Source organism: Haliaeetus albicilla, chromosome 21 (genome assembly GCF_947461875.1).
Source record: "Haliaeetus albicilla chromosome 21, bHalAlb1.1, whole genome shotgun sequence".
NCBI classification, from domain to species: Eukaryota; Metazoa; Chordata; class Aves; order Accipitriformes; family Accipitridae; genus Haliaeetus; species Haliaeetus albicilla.
Genome location: NC_091503.1, coordinates 25,312,410 through 25,324,454, shown reverse-complemented (window position 1 = coordinate 25,324,454; position 12,045 = coordinate 25,312,410). Strand labels below are relative to the sequence as shown.

Here is a 12,045-nt window from a genome sequence, read left to right as displayed (position 1 = left end):
GTGCATGGCATCATCTAAGTGTTCTGCAGTTCAGACACTGAAAGAAGGGATTATGATACCATGAAGGTCTGCAATGCCATTAATCTCACCTGAAAAATATTACAGCAGTTCTAGATACATTTTAACAGTAACATACTCTAAGTAGTGTGGCATAACTCTTTGTGCTATTAGAGTACAAGATAGACTAAGTAAGGTTTCCAAAGCTAGAAGGAGTAACATGCACTGATTTATGGCAGTCATGTAGCTAAAACTGTCCCTACTCTAACGGGTCCCTCAAAATGACTACTGAGTTTGTAAGTGGATGTCACTGCTATGACTTATGTGGCATTCAATACTATAAGCTGTAAGGTAAATACCACAACACTTTATGATGGCATTATGAGACGATTTTTTTCTTCCTTTGTGAATAACCTCTGTCATATTTTCATGTCATGCCAAAATGTGTAACCAATACAATCACTTTCCAAAAGAGATGGATTTTCTACAGAATTTCCCAGCCAGTTCAGTGCTTCTAAGATAAATCACACAAACACCATATATGGTTTCTAGGTTTTATTAATAATAACAATTCTATATATAATATTAGTAATTATACATATATCAGTATAACTCAAAGGCAAAGTATAGTTCAAGGAAAAATATTCTGCGACAAATGAGTTAACAAGATCTTGAGTGATGAACAATAGACGTTAGGAATTAATGTCTTGGTAGTTGCCCTTTTTGGACAACACTGTATCCAGAGAACAGCACTTCACCGTATTGTGGGAGCGGCAGACTGATTTTGCCCCAGGAGCCATGTGGACTCAAGAGCCTGCCAACTCGCCATTCCCTTGCATGAGTGGAGCGCACAGCAGGGTGAAACAATGGCTGTTCTGCTTTTGGAGAGCCATCACTGGGACCGTGACATGCAGGAATAGTACCTCCTCCTAAGGTTGATAACATGTGGTACAGCAGTCTCTGAGAAAAAGGTACCATCCTGCATAGCCCCACTGGTGGCAGGGATTCGTGCTTTCTTTTGAGCTGGCACTGGTCTCAGACACTTTGTGTCTTGCAATATTGGTCAATCCTTCACGACATATCTACACACTTGTCAGCTGTTCCATGACTTTTGCCTAACCTCTTGAGCAGGAGTGGAATCTCTGGACGTAGCCCAGGACCTGCACAGGTGTCTGTGGCCCATGAGTCTCTATAACCCTCCCTCCCCATTTGGCTAATTCTCTACATTCTTCTTTCCTGATACAGAGCTGATGCAGATAGTGCCTTCCCTCTCTATGGACACTTGCCAGGAGCCTCCTTTGGTTCTTCTGCGCTGTGGAACTACTATAGCCCCTCTAGCAAAGGCTCAGTTTCCCCTGTGGTGTTTGTCAATCACGCAGTGAAAAAGCTGAAAAAAAAATGGCCTAAACATTGTTTGACAATAAGCTTCACAAGTTTCCTGCAAATCTGCTTTAGTCATTCTTGTGACCAGAGTCATTTCCAGGATGCTTGGTACTGACGTAAATAATTCATGTTAGTAAGCCATAAAATCAGTCAGACTGCTTTTAATGAAAACAAAGCAAATGGAAAAGATTTCAAGGTTATAATTGTTTACATTTCTGCTACTTATAAGCAAAGTGTAAATTAGCAAAAGAAGCTTTATTTTGCAGTTGCTGCAGCTGCAACTCTTGTTAGGTAACGATTTTGGTCTCCAGCAACACTTGCTACATCTCCACTGCCAAATGAAACCAGCCCGGGAACTGGCTGAATTGCTGATGGTTCAGACTTGCAAGTGTGGTCCCTGACAACATTTTGGCCCATGTCAAATAGACCTCTCCCAGATAGTGCCTCAGCGTTGTTCAGGGGTAGCATCAGTTGTTAACTCTTCCCAATATGCTGCAAGGTGAGACTGTGCGTAGGTTGGCTCTGTTCATTCTACGTGCTCCCCAAGGGCTACCCCATCAGGCTTTTTACTTTCAAATACTCATCATGCTGATGGTCTGCAGTATAGTTCTCATGTTAATTCACAAAAATTGCACAAAAAAACCCATACTCAAAACATTAGCTTTGAATATATAGGGCTAAAAGGAGGCCCAGGGCCAAGTACCTAAGTGCTGTGAACACAGCCAGTCTGTTCTGCCTTATCTCAGGGCCAAAGAATGGTCCCCAGCCTTATTTTATTGATTAGAATAGGCATCAGAAGGAGAACATTTTGGCAGGAGGAGAAGCAGCTTAGCTGTAGTGAGCTAAGGTTATATCTGGAAGCAAAAGACTCCTGTAGTCCATTCCTGATTACTTATATGGCTTTTTTACTAAAGACATCTTAAGCTTTGTTTTCCATTTTTAAAATTGGGCTAATATTTTCAAGGGATACTTGAAGGAGGCATTGTGAAGATAAGTTAACAAACAGGTGCTAAAAATCCTAACAATATGTTCAGAAGCACTAAGGAACACTGACAGCTTCATATGCAGAGCTTTTTCTTGGCAACCAGACCCAATTCCTGCAGCAGAAAGAAGGACAAACAAGAAGACACTGCTCTGATCCTCTTTTAGACATGTGAATAATTTTTAAATTATTAGTTGTCCAGAAAATTATTTCATTATCGCAGTCAGAGTGATTTCCTAGGACCTGATATGTCGGTAGGGTGAGCAAAGCTTAAGGAATTGATCTGTGCACACACACAAAAAATTCAAACCAGTTATGCTCTCTAAAGGCAGACAGCACTTTTTCAGCATAATAATATTTAAATTTGAGGAACAGTAGCAGGATCCACCTCCCTGTTTCTGGTTCTTCTCCACTGAAAATGGAAAGCTGGCAATGAACGGGGTGTTACATGTCAGTGGAGAGTGGGGAGCTGGCTGTCACTTTTTTACTGTGGTCTTTGCTCAGTGCAGAGATACAGCCATGAGATGCTCCTTGGGAATGGATGCAATTAGGCTTACTAGACATGACTGTGATCCAAATGTGAGAGCTGGTGGGTTTTTTCTTCCTTGTAGTACGCACAAAGTGGAAGAAATTGCATGAAAACAAGCACAAAACACTGACAGGAGCTAACGTAATAATCACTGAGAAAAAGCAAAGCATATGTTAAAATGAATGAAGCGTATCTGTAAATTAACCTGCTGGCAGACAGTGAAAATAGCCCCAACTTAATTAGATACATTCTCTGTGAATATGACTGAAGTATCACTATAGGAACCATTTGATAAAGCCACAGGGAACAAGGAAATGAATGAATACATTTATCTAATGAATTCTCAAGCAAAAAGAACAAGTGACCAAGAGGCAGGTAAAATTCAGTATTTCCTGCTATGCGACTGAATATGTGAATTCAGAGAACATGATTAAAATGCTCATAAGCCCAGATAACAAATTGGTGGGTTGGAGGGTAAAGCATAGATCAGTAGAGGCTGGCTAACGGTGTCAGTTATGCCTCTGACACTTTTACCCCTTTAAAAAAGCTCAGTGTGACCAGTTTGGGTTCTCTCCTCCTGGTCCAAGGTGGGAAGGAGGTCACACCTTGCAGCTCTGCAGTGTCAGGATGGATGGGTGGGAACCTGTGCTACATGAAAGCATTGGTAGAGGGAAGGTTGAGCTTTTCACTCCCAACGGTGAGAGAAGCTCTGGGATATGAGCAGTTGCAGTTTCTTCCCCTCTAAATGTACATCCGTCCTGAAATCGAGATCACGTTGTAGGAAGGAAGAGTGTCCAAAATGCACATTGAGGAACTCCTCAGAATGGTGAACTGTGGTTACTGAATGCCAAAGGCAAGAAACGTGAGACAGCCAGGGAGGGAGAGGAGGACACTGTTATTTTCTCCTGGCGTTCCCTCTGTCAGATGTATCAGGTAAAAAGCAAGTGGGATCAATCACTTTTAAAGGTACACAAGACTTCAGAAAATGAAATTAAATGAGTGCCAGTCATTTGATGAAAACAACATGCATGTTAAGCAATCATAATGTTTTGGTCTGCCAGTTACTTATGATCCTATTGGCCCCATTTTAGGGCATGCTGAGGCACATCCTTCTCCTAAAAGAGTTTAAAACACAAAGGCCAAATCCTGCTTCATGAATTCTCCAGAAAAAGGCACGTAGATAGTTGAGAATGAAAAGATACCTTATAAAAGGCTTCCAACTTAAGATCTAAAAAGCTGAGGCAGAACTTCAACTCGTGACTTGCGTGAAAAATGCTGAAGTCAAGCAGAAAATGTAATAAAAGTCGTAAATATTTTAAGCAGAAGCACTTCAAACTAACCTCAGGAAAACATCAGAGATGATGTAAGAAAGCCAAAGAGGAGGAGATGGTAGTAATTATGAGAGAAAATGACACAGTTCTGAACAGGCCCTTTCATTGTGTTGGCAGTAGATAAAGGTCAACACGTAGAAGAATAATCATGACATGGTGGTATTGGAAAAAGCATTACAGATGGTAGCAATAAAATGAAGACGTTTGCTTACTGAAGAAATTTACTAATTGAGTACCGTGGTGTGACCACACTTTCTACTTGTTTATTGGGGGGAGGAGCATATAATGTAACCTAAAAATGCAAGATCCATAGTAAAACATTATTCTGACAAGAAATAAACACAGTCTAATGCTGCTAATGCTGCTTGTACATTTGCAAATTCATTGCAGAAGTTAGAGAGGGGAAAGTCGTCCTTTCTTCCTTTGCCACTGCAAAGATCGTGTTTCTTGGGAGCTTGTCTTCAGAAGGAACAAAGTTCAACTCTGCTCGTAGCATCAAAGCAGACACTTGTGTTGTTTCTTGTGACTAGAAATCCACACGGATTGCAGCTAGTGCTGAAAAACCCTGCCCTGCATTTATATGATTAAATCCTTGCTGATTTATCTTCACTCCTGTTTCAGGGTGACCCCGGTAAGGGATTGCCAGGACCCCCTGGACTACCGGGACCCGCAGGACCGTCTGCTCCTTCCAGAGGATTAGTGAGTATTTGGGGTTCTCTGTCAATGAGCTCAGCTTGCCATAGAGGAATCCAGAACTAAATAGGAGGTTTCCTCTGGGAAAGTAGCCTGACTGCCACAGAGATAATCATGTTTTCTAAAACACTCATGCAGAAATGCAAATAAATGTCTGGCTAAAGTGTGTTAGTACAGTAATCTACACAAACACCCAGTATTCTCATTTTAAGAAGCCAGTCAATGTGTGTGCTCTCCTGTGCAAAAGCAATAATATATGGGAGAATAAGAAACAAAAATTTCCTCAAAAATGCATGATAAGCCTGAATTATTCATTTCTTCCCGCTACTGAACACAGAAATTGTTTGACAATCACTTACATTTGCTGTCATTAAATACTACAACACATACCAGCGTCATGACAGTGTTCATATTTTGAATGCTCAGTACTCGGGCAATGTTAAAGAACGTGTTTCAGATTCATCTCTCTTCTGCACTTGGACCTTTCCCACTGTTTCCATGAGGATACATGTGTACGCAGCTGAAGAAGGAATCTGGCCTGAATTTTCAATTCATGGTGTGGGAGCTGATTTTACATGTAGACACAGCCCACCACTGGGTACCAGTGGAAGTCCTGTGGTGGACTTCTAAACAAAACTATCTGTCACACTGAGTATTGTGAGTATTTAACAAGATGGATTATATGCTCCCCTCATCTAGGATCTGCTAAATTATACCAATCTGTTTCTGTAGCATAAAAATAGAGTAACAGTGTTGGGAAGGGCTGCACTGTTTAGCCTCCGCTGATACTGACTTCAAGAGACCAGACCATTAGGACAAGGTGTTCCAGTCCAACAGCTTTTCTCACCCAAAGGCCACTTCTCTCAATGTAGCAGTGAACACCAGGTCCTGCACTGCCTTTACTTTGGGGTTATCTGTGGTAGCAAGTTTCAAGGCCTTTTATTCTGAAAGAAGGCTCAGTGCAGCCACAGAATGCATCCCTGACTCCTGGGCTTCTGAAACATTAGCTTTGGTACTATTACAGCTGATTCAGGTACGAATTCCCGCTGTACTTTGGGCTGTAGTTTACAAAGCATACACAGCTATGAAACTCATCAAGGACTTTCAGTGGGAATCTGTAATTTATTTTTATATGAGTTGACATTATTTCATTTTAAATGTGGTAGAACTCACACATGTAGAAAAGTCATATTTCAACTGCCAAGCTTGTTTGTTGCACATCTTGGTTTATTCCTTTTAATTTTTAAAATTGTGAGTTCTATAAAACTTTCATAGCAAGTTCTATAATTTAAAAAAATGAATAACTGGACTTCATTTTGCTTTGTGAGATATACTATGCAGACAAATCATGGCAAATTTTCCATGAAAAAATACTTTTTTTTCTTTAAAAGTTTTAAAAAATTCTTTGACAGTATGTATGCTGACTGTAGTTTGCACTATAGGTTCCATAATATAGGAAGATGGTTTGAAGCTGAAGAAGCTTGAATCTATGAAATTGTCTTATAGATGGGTACAGCTAGATCGTGATGCTAAAACCAAACTCTTTCTAACAAAATATTTTAGAAAATGCTTTAGTATATTAGTTTCCCTTTATAAAATGCCTCTTTGGATTCCAGTTGTAGGAATCTCAGAATCTGGCTTTTAAACTAAGAGGCACATTCTAGGAAACAGTGGCTAGTTGTTAGGTATGTATTTTAGGATATTCTTAATGTTGACAGGTATCTTTCCAAAATTAAAGTTTGTCTGAGATACTGCTTCATCTTCAGTTCGCTCAAACAGTCACGTGGCACGTGTGTCCTGCAGGACTGTTATCACTGTACTCATAGAGCATCTGCAGGTAAATACAGAGCTGAGTGTCTAAAATGGTATGAAACCCCAGAAACATGGCTGAAATGTTTTTGTTGTATTATAACTTATTTCACGAGTGACAGTGCTGCAAGGATATTGAGTATAACTGTATTTGCAGTAATTGGCAAGTGATGTTTTCATTTGTTGTCTTCAGAAGCAGTATTTTAAAATGGAATTCTCCTCATTTCAGAATAGACTGGAAACTGAAGAATCGGGCTCTGGAGACATTGATGGAGAGACCAAGATTTTAAGAGTAAGTATATATTGGTGTTTATTTCTCATTAGCATGATAAAGAGCTTTACTATCCAGACTGTAGAAGGTCCATTTTCATTGACAGTGATACAATTTCACAATGCAAATTGTGTACATGCTTAATTCACAGCATCCAGAAATGCTTTGTAGGGAACACTGGGGGTTTCATTTCAAGATCTGAAAAGGCCTAAGTGTATGTGAGTGGGGAAGAAGTGAGAGAGAGAGGACAACAAAGAAATAATGGCAGGAGGACTTTTTAAAATGAGAAAATCCTTTTAATCTGATTTGGAGAACACAGTAAAAAGGAGAGAGATGGGAATGATACTATTCTTTGCTTTTTCAGATTTGGAGTACCTGTTCTAAAAAATAAGTATGTCTGTATGAAATACTTTGTACTGCAACTTCCACTGTTGATCCATTTTGATGGTCTTTTGCACTTCCCTGTATCCTTGCCTTTGTGAAGAATTGTAACACTGTCACATCAAGGCAGAGAGAGATGCTTTGGCTTAGTGAATGTTAATAAGTCTTTAACATGCACATGTTCCTGAGTGAGGTTCTCTGGGCTGTGTAACATGGGGAGACCAGACTTCTGCCATGGGGAAGGAATATTCAAGGCAGGCAACCATGAGTCTTGGGCCATTAAGGCCCACTTGGCCATTGGTTAAACTGGGACAATCAAAGCAGTTGCTGCCTTAGGTGTTCACCTCATCCTTTTCCTGGAGGCGTCTATGTCAGCTTCAGAAAGAGCTTATATGGCTTTGTGAATCTACTGAACTACTTAATTTTGCAGACACAATATTCAGGAAAGTCAGCATCCCTTTCAGTTCACTTCAGCGGGCTGTGCTGTAAAATGCAGCTGATTCACCAGCTTTCGGCTGTGCTCGGGATCAGCAGGCTCCAGGAACAGAGCAGAACAGCTGGGATGATGAGCACTGGCTTAACATTTCAGCTTAGTCTGTTACTCTTAGCATTATGTGTCAACAGCCTCAAGTAAGCTTTAAGTATTGAATTGGTGCATTGGTCTTGTGCTTTCCCTTCGCAGAGAGTTGACATATCTTGAGAGACCATACTCAGATGAGCATGGCTCTGGATTAAAAATGGGACATCTGGCTTGTTTTTCTTGCTCTGCTTCTGAGCTGTTGAATGGCAAAGGAAACATTTGGAGTGGGGATTTTTTTCTACTTTTTTTTTCTGGACTATTTTTTTCAGAGGAGAAGCTATCTTTCCATAGATCCTGCACAGAACAATGTAGCTTTTGGGGAGAAAAATAACATAAATTAGCTAGTACCTGCTGCCAGATCCAGAATTATTTTGTATGTTTTGTTTTGTTCTTGAGCCACTTCTTCACCCATTATCTCTAGACAGTCAGCCAGATCTACTTTTACCATGTTCCTGTTGAAAATCCAAGTAGCAATCTATAAAATAGGTATTGCGGTTGCAAATAATGTGGTTTTCCATCCACAGAACCAGTCAGATATATAATGAATCAGGTGATATATTACAGTTAAGGTCAAATATTAGGAAAAGGAGAAGCCAAGTGGCTGAAGATGAAGAGACGTAAATGAGAAGGCTTTTACTGATCCATCTAGATGGAGTGAGAGGTAATCTTTTATGCAGTCTTTGGGATGGAGCATTTCCACCCTTAGATTAGAAGCTGTTTCATGAATAATATTGCAGCTTTCTGAAGAATGAACTCCCTGGATGCCTGTCTCCTATGAACTCCAGAATGCTATAGCACTGAGGCCTCTCTTTTGCAACACATCTAGTGATCTTTTTCATTCTCTCAGGCTGATTTCTGCCTCAAGACTTCTTCTCTGTTTCTTCTTTCCTCCAAAGTGCTGAATACCTTATTCCCAAGGCTCTTCAGGAGGGAGTTGGCCTGTGCTGAAAGTTAATTATCTTGCCTAATTTAGGAGACTAGCCTCTTTAGATGCCCTGTGTAGTTATTGAGATGGGTGAGTGCTTGGAATGGCTCCCTGTAGAAGGCTCTGTTGACTGTACTGAAAATCCAAGGTGACCATCTTCTTAAAAGAATCCTGTAGTTGATCCTAAGTCAGAATTAAAGTGTTCTTGCCTTACAGTGCCATGCCCCAAAATTTCAAACTGTCCATGTTTGCCTGCTAATGCAATCAGTAACAAGGATGGACTTGTACATGAGAGAGAATATTTGCAAATGTACTATTTCTCCTAAAGTAACATATTTAATTTGTTTTATTCAATTTAAATAGATCTGCTTGTGTGAACACAGGCTAGAACTTTGGAGCAGAGGCCACTTTTACAACACTAAGCTGTAGCACTAAGACAGTCAGGTCTTGACCCTGAGTACAGAATCTCAGTTCTTCAGCAATAACATGAAGAAACACTTTTAAATGAGCAGAGAAAAAACCTAACTACTTCCTTCTGTTCGGTAATCCCTTAATTTCATTTTGGTGAAGTTTCTTGACATTAGGTCAACCATTGGAATACCTCTAAGGTCTTTACTGGGTTACAGAGAGCTGACACAGAGGTTTTTGGTTTTTAACTTCCTGCTTGCTGTTGCATGCCATGAGGCGGCACAATTTAGAGAGCAAGGATGGAGGAGGTCAGGGTGACCCTATACAAGGAGTGTATCTGTGAAACTAAAATTGGTTCTTAATGAAGCAGATGGGGGATGGCAGCCCAAGCTGAGAGTTTTATGAACCTGAACAGTCTGTGCGAGCTTTTCCTGTTCCATGTATATACAAATGAACCTGGCCAGGGTCGTTTCTAACAATGATGCTGATTTATCCAGGGTCTTCCTGGGCCACCAGGCCCTCCAGGACTGCCTGGTCTTCCAGGAAAGCCAGCACCCGATGCAGGTGTAGGACCTCCTGGGTCACCAGGGGAAGATGGAGCTTCTGGTGAACCAGGCCCTGAAGTGAGTATCCATTTGTGCACAAACATTAATGTTTCTGTCTTACAACACTAAGTTCTAAGGCTTACGGTCTGTATAATTCTTAATAATATTGCAGAATATTTTTAATTGAAGAGCTTGGATTTTATGCACATTTTTTACAAGGAAAAAAACAAAATAAAAGTCTAGTTAACCAAAGCACATTAATCCACAGCAGGATGTACATTTGGCAGGCAGATACTGGTGAATCTGGACCAGAATAAATAAAAAGTAGGGATGCTTTTAACAGCACTGAATAAGGCTAAGGATTATTTTTCCTGTGGTGCTTTCAGGAAAATGAAGTTTGCTAAATAACTTACATAATCTGCAGGAGAGTTTTAGCATAAATTGAATTTTCCTCTTCCGCGAACTGTATTCCTTCTTTTTCTTCAGCTTATTCAGAAACACTTACTCCTGTGGACATGTGAAATACAGTTCTACGGTAAAAAAGGTTGCTAAAACTTTGAGTGTTACCTATTTGTTAATAAATCCTCAATGAAGTGTTTCTTCAGTGAAGAAAACCATTTTTTTCTTAACACTAATCAGCTCTGTGAATCCTTTCTGGAACTGTATTTACTAATATGGCTCCCTTATTCCCTACCAACTATCTGCCAGTAGCAGTTGTTCTCAGGACTAGATTTGATCTACACATTCACGTTACCTTCAAAGTGGGTCACTGTCCTGGTTTTGGCTGGGATAGAGTTAATTTACTTTCTAGTACCTGGTATAGTGCTATGTTTTCGGTTTAGCATGAAAAGAATGTTGATAACACACTGATGTTTTCAGTTGTTTCTGAGTCGTGTTTAGACCAAGTCAAGGATTTTTCAGCTTCTCCTGCCCAGCCAGCGAGAAGGCTGGAGGGGCACAAGAAGTTGGGAGGGGACACAGCCAGGACAGCTGACCCAAACTGGACAAAGGGGTATTCCATACCATGGGATGTCATGCCCAGTATACAAACTGGGGGGAGTTGGCTGGGGATGGGGATCATTGCTCAGGAACTAACTGGGCATCAGTCAGTGAGTGGTGAGCAATTGCATTGTGCATCACTTGTTTTGTATATTCCAGTCCTTTTATTAGTATTGTCATTTTATTATTGTTATTATTATCATTATTAGATTCTTCCTTTCTGTTCTGTTAGACCGTTCTTATCTCAACCCACAAGTTTTACCTTTTTCCTTCCGATTCTCTCCCCCATCCCAGTGGGTGGGAGGGGAGTGAGTGAGCGGCTGCGTGGTGTTTAGTTGCTGGCTGGGGTTAAACCATGACAGGCACAATTGCTGTATCTGACAAGGTGTAAGTAGCATATATCAAGGAAGTGTATTGGTGAGACATGTTAAAGAGGAGATCTGACTGCATCTCAGCTGTGCTGGTTTTTATCAGGAGTTAATACAAAACCTAAAAAGGTGGGTACGGTAAATTTTAAGTGTCTGGTCACCTGAAAATCTTTAAAATGGGATCCAAGAAGCACGTGCATGGCAAGCCAATGAAAACCAAGAGCTGAGGATGTATGTCCCCTGAATTAGCCAGTAGGAAAACGCTGAGAATAGCCTGAGTTTTATATGTGATATCTCACTTAGAGCTGCAAGGAGGTACCTCCATCCAATACCTCAGAGCCCTATCCTGAAAACTAGTCCTTTTCTGTCAGGAGCTGGGTCTCATACTCTCAGGCTACTAGAAAGTGTAAGCATCACAAATTTCTGTTCATCCAAGCTTTAGGCCCTTGCAAGATGAGTGTTCACTCAACACAGGTCAGAAATCAGGGTAATTTTTGGACTTCAAAGTTTCCGAGTGTTCCTTCTTGGAATAACTTGTATCCCTGTGAACCTCACTAAATTAAAGCTGTGATAAACAGAGTGCAGAAGATGTAGCAGATGTAGCTGGACTATTATTTTGCCAAGCTACACACAGTTTCGGCATTTGCTCCCCTCACGTGCTTTGGCTGTGTTCTGAGTATTTGCTTGGTTATGAACTGAAACGTCCTTTTGTTTTACAATTTTACAGGTGATTGATAAGGCAGTTAGTGGTTCTGGCCTGGTAATGAGATGCTTCACTAAGGTGAAATTACCTGGTCCCATGAAAGTAGGCTCAAAAAGTAGTATTTTTCATCCAGGCTTTTCA

At 40.6% G+C, this 12,045-nt stretch overlaps 1 protein-coding gene across 1 annotated transcript in view; it reads left to right on the top strand.

The window, feature by feature from the left end:
- COL15A1 (collagen type XV alpha 1 chain) overlaps positions 1-12,045 on the top strand; it is a 157,466-nt gene that overhangs the window by 73,386 nt on the left and 72,035 nt on the right. The window contains exons 11-13 of the mRNA XM_069809271.1: positions 4,844-4,921; positions 6,954-7,016; positions 9,787-9,912. Of these exons, the coding sequence (XP_069665372.1) occupies positions 4,844-4,921; positions 6,954-7,016; positions 9,787-9,912 (267 nt within the window). The remainder of the gene's footprint in view (positions 1-4,843; positions 4,922-6,953; positions 7,017-9,786; positions 9,913-12,045) is intronic.